General features: G+C 39.6%; 1 protein-coding gene across 1 annotated transcript; it reads right to left on the bottom strand.

Annotated features, from left to right (window-relative positions):
• Nucleotides 1-2,753: 2,753 nt before the first annotated feature.
• LOC110919487 (formin-like protein 14) lies at nt 2,754-3,410 on the bottom strand. Its single transcript, XM_022163755.1, has one exon. The coding sequence runs from the start codon at nt 3,408-3,410 to the stop codon at nt 2,754-2,756; it is 657 nt and encodes a 218-aa protein (XP_022019447.1).
• Between the last annotated feature and the right edge of the window lie 995 nt (nt 3,411-4,405).

The raw sequence follows: 4,405 nt of genomic DNA, 5'->3' as shown, positions 1-4,405 counted from the left end.
CAGCACCCGAATAAAAAAGAACTCTAGCAAAGATATTGTTGATAAGGAACGTACCCGTTATGAAATTAGCATCAATCACTGCCTCCCTTGCATTCATTTGGAAGGCTCGGGCGTTTCCCTTTTTCGCCTCTCCAGGCTTAGCTGTACCTCCCTTGGCAGCTTTAGGGCAGTTCGTTTTAACGTGTCCCTTCTCGCCACAGCTATAACAGATGGCATCCTTAAGATCCTTACAATCTAAAGTCTTGTGCCCCGTCTTCTTGCAAATACCGCAAGGCCTCGCCTGCTGATCTGAACGACGCTGTCCGCAGTGTCTTCTGTTGAAGGACTTGTAAACTGGTCTCTCATTAGACCTCTGCTGGTTCCTATTGAACCCAGATTTGCCCTTTTTCTTGGACTTTTGGGAGTTATCCTCCTCCCTCTTCCTTTTTCCATCAGTCTTAGTTTTGACTGACTTTTATCTCACCGCATCCAGGGTGAGAGACAATGATAGGTCCACAACTGACCTATAGGAAGTAGGCTTCGAAGCCTTAACCATGCCCTTGATCTCCAGTGCTAGACCTCCAATAAATCGCGCAATGCGCTTAGATTTCGGAGTGATCAAGTAAGGTACTAACCTCGATAAAGAGTTAAAGTCGGTAACATACTTCTGACAGTCCAAGTTTTTCAATGTGAGAGTCAGAAAATCTGACTCTACCTTCTCCACCTCATGCAGTGGACATTACGTTTCTTTACTAAGGTCCACAAACTTGGACCACTCAAGATTGTATAGGGGTATCTTCCCTGTAGACTGGATCATGGCCTTCCACCATGTTAAGGCATCGCCCTTAAACGATTGTGAAACGTACTTCACAATATCCTTATCAGCACAACCGCTGATGTTTACAGCTGTCTCCATCTTGTCCAACCATCTCATTGCATCAATAGCCCCTTTTTCACCATTGAAGTCCTGGGGCTTGCATGAGACAAATTACTTATATGTACAACCGTCCTTAGAGGAATGAGGCTTATCATGAAACACTTGTTTCTTAGGTTCACTGTTCGCAGTTGAAGAGCGAACTGAGCTCTCCTTACGAGCTGATGAATGTGGAATTGATTGGGACATGGAATGAGTAGCACTAGATTCCTTATAATTAGCCATGAAAGCATTCATAGCCTTGCCGACCTCAGCGGCTATCATAGCTTAGAGATTAACTCCCTCGCCATCGCGGTTAATATTCACATTATCATTGTTGCGTCTGCTATTGGCTTCATCAGAATTTGCCATATTTGTATACTTGGTACTAAACACCAAAATAAATAATTGCTCAGTTGCAATATAATAATTGGTCATCGAATTCAGATGACTTGAAAATTTCATTGGCCATGGTATCATTAAACCATATAGGCTATAGGGTTTGGATATTTAAATCCATCACCCTTTTGGACTAGTGTGCACAACGTCACAACTGCCAAGTTTTAACATTTATAATGAATGTTTGAGTCAATATAAATAAAGTATTTAGCCACGGTCTTGAAGAACCATCAAAGGGCCTTGAAGTTCGGACATAGTCCATCACTAATTAGGTTGCAACTATCATTGTCGCATTGACAATTAAATGGATTAAAGTATATATATATATATATATATATGTATATGCCCCGATCTCATTAAATCAAGTGGCTTTAAGGCTTGAACATAGTTCACCACCTTTGGATAGGGAGTCATACGACCACAATTGTCATTGTCATAATTGACGATGCAATATGGTCCGTAGGAAAATCAATTGACATCACATAGGATGTTAAAATAGATAATCATCGCACTGATGATATTAGCCATGATCTCATTGATCATATAGACTATGAGGCTTAGGCATAGCCCACCACCTTGGACAGGGAACCATAAGGTCACAATTGTCATTGTCTCAACTGACAATAAAGTATAGCCCGTAGGCAAATCATCACTAAGGATGTTAATAATATAGCCCGTAGGCAATTCATCACTAAGGATGTTAAAATATACGATCATTGCATTGATGATATTAGCCATGATCTAATTCGATCATACAGGCTATATGGCTTGGACGTAGTCCACCACCTTGACGGCTAGTGTGCTTCCTCAGGTCACACAGCCAGGTGTATTAACATTACTTAAATATTAACATAGAATAATTGTCTTAATGGTTGATAATAAAATATATGTAGCCATGGTCGCATTTGACCATAAAGGCGTTGAGGTTTGAACATAGTTCACCACCTCTGGATAGAAGGGCTATTCATCCTTAACTATCTGGATAGAAGGGCTATTCATCCTTAACTATCATTCATCATTGCCAAATAATATGGACCTTGCCAATTGGTAGTTCAAAAACCATTAAGGAGATCTTTTGGAATCATTGAGCAGATCGATAATGTTCGAATTAAAATCAAGACAATCGCTTGAAAAGGATGTAACGATTACATATAATACGAATAATTCCAAAATTCTCATTAAATGATAGAAAATTATAATACTTGCCTTAAACGGACTTTGAAATAAATTAAACTACTTGTCCACGCAGGGACTAAAAAGGAAACACTTGTCCACACAGGGACTTAAAAGAAAAAGACATGGCCACGCATGGACTTTTGAAATTTAAATAAATAACAATACAAGATAAATGAAAGAAAATTCTTCACTCGTCTTTCTTTCCCCTGACTAGCTTGGAGAGTTTCTTGAAGAACTTATTTGTCTTCCTCTCTGTCTTTTTAGCCTGACGCTGAATTTGTTCTGCTCATTCCAAGACCTGATTAATGGCCTCTAATTGTGGTTGTGGTTGAGGCACAACAGGATACTGGTATCCATAATTTGGATATCCAGTAGCAGGGTAGGCAGGCAGAAAGGGAGACAGGTATAAAGCATTATGTACGACCGTTTGCATATAAGGGTCGTACGAAGGCGCCTGGTAGTTATAATCTACCGGCGTAGATGGGTTAAAAGGATTATATCTAGACGTGTCTGGATATGTAGGAATTGGGTTATCAAAACCCGATGGCGGTGGTGGTTGAGAAAATGTTACAAGAGTTGGATCAACCTTTGGCGCAGTGTTTGAGGGTCCACCCATTTGTGGGTCCTCAGGGATAGGAGGGTAAGTTGGTGGTAGTGGTGGTAGCGAGCTCGATCGCGGTCCCAAACGCACGGACATGCGCGCTCCACGTTTTCTCCTTAGTGGTTCTGGAGGTGGCTGCGGTTGTTCCACCGGTTCCATCTGCACGTCCTCTTGTGGTGGCAGCGGAGGCAATATAGGAGAATGGTAAGAGGGTGTATTTTCGAGTGTAAATTGGTTCCAATATTGGTCCCATTCGTTTGGACCTTGATAAGATGATCCTGCGTAAGAAGCGAAACCACTAGAAATTTCAATGGGGTGTATATGTGACCCCGACGGTGGCATCTCCGGATCTGAATCTTCGTCCGACTCATTCTCTGGGTCCAACTGATTTTGAGCAGCTGGAGGTGTATTTATATACTTATTTGGGTCAAAAGACCCATTAAATGAATGGGAATGAGAATGGTGTGATTGGTGTGAATGGTGTGACTGATGGGAATGATGGGAATGGAAGGAATTGTAACACCCCGAAAATGGGTTTGATAGTCAAACCACGTTAATAAAAATGAACGGGTAAAATACCGTTAGTGGTAAAAATTAACATGTTAAATATTAGGATTTAAATAACTAAACCTAATATTAAATAGAAAGTGAATAAAAGCTTTTGAGAAAACAAATTTTATAAGAAGCCCGAGTTAACGGGACTTAAAATAAACTGGGTTATAACTTCCCCAAACCCACTAAGTTAACTAGGAACATTTAAACCTAGTTATGAGAATTGGTTAATTGCTAGTAAATGTTATATAGGGGTTTAAACATTTAGACAAACCAGAGGGGCCAAAAAGAAAAAGGAGTGAAACTTAGGTTTATTAATAAACAAAATAAAACATAACACACATTAAGTGTGTGTGAGAGTAACGATCAGAGAAGAAGAACAAGGAACAAACCCTTGTTCAACCTTAATCAATCAAATTCGAGGATGAATTAGGGCCAAATCACATGCATGAACATAAATTCGTGATCTTCTAAGCTTGGAGATCATAAGGTATGTTGTAATTTATGCTTTGGTGATGATGAGTATGTGGATGAACTTGAAGGTGATAACCTTGAGTTCAATATTTTAAGTATCATGATGAATTGATGATGTATTTATGTTTATGATCATCATACTAGTTAGTATTTGAAAAATACTTGAATAATTTGAGACTAGGTCAAGTGTTCATACATTACATGAAATAGGTTTTGTATGAAATCATAGCTGTGACGTGATGTCGTGGTCACAATCCAATTTAATCCAATTACTACTAATAGCTAGCGGTAAGTGGGTATCGAACACAGGG

Source organism: Helianthus annuus, chromosome 6 (genome assembly GCF_002127325.2).
Source record: "Helianthus annuus cultivar XRQ/B chromosome 6, HanXRQr2.0-SUNRISE, whole genome shotgun sequence".
In the NCBI taxonomy this organism is placed as follows: Eukaryota; Viridiplantae; Streptophyta; class Magnoliopsida; order Asterales; family Asteraceae; genus Helianthus; species Helianthus annuus.
Note: the sequence above shows the minus strand (reverse complement) of the source record. Positions and strands in the feature narration are given on the sequence as shown.

Coding starts and splice junctions, on each gene's coding strand:
- LOC110919487 (XM_022163755.1), bottom strand. CDS start 3,410: ATGCCACCGTCGGGGTCACATATACACCCCATTGAAATTTCTAGTGGT.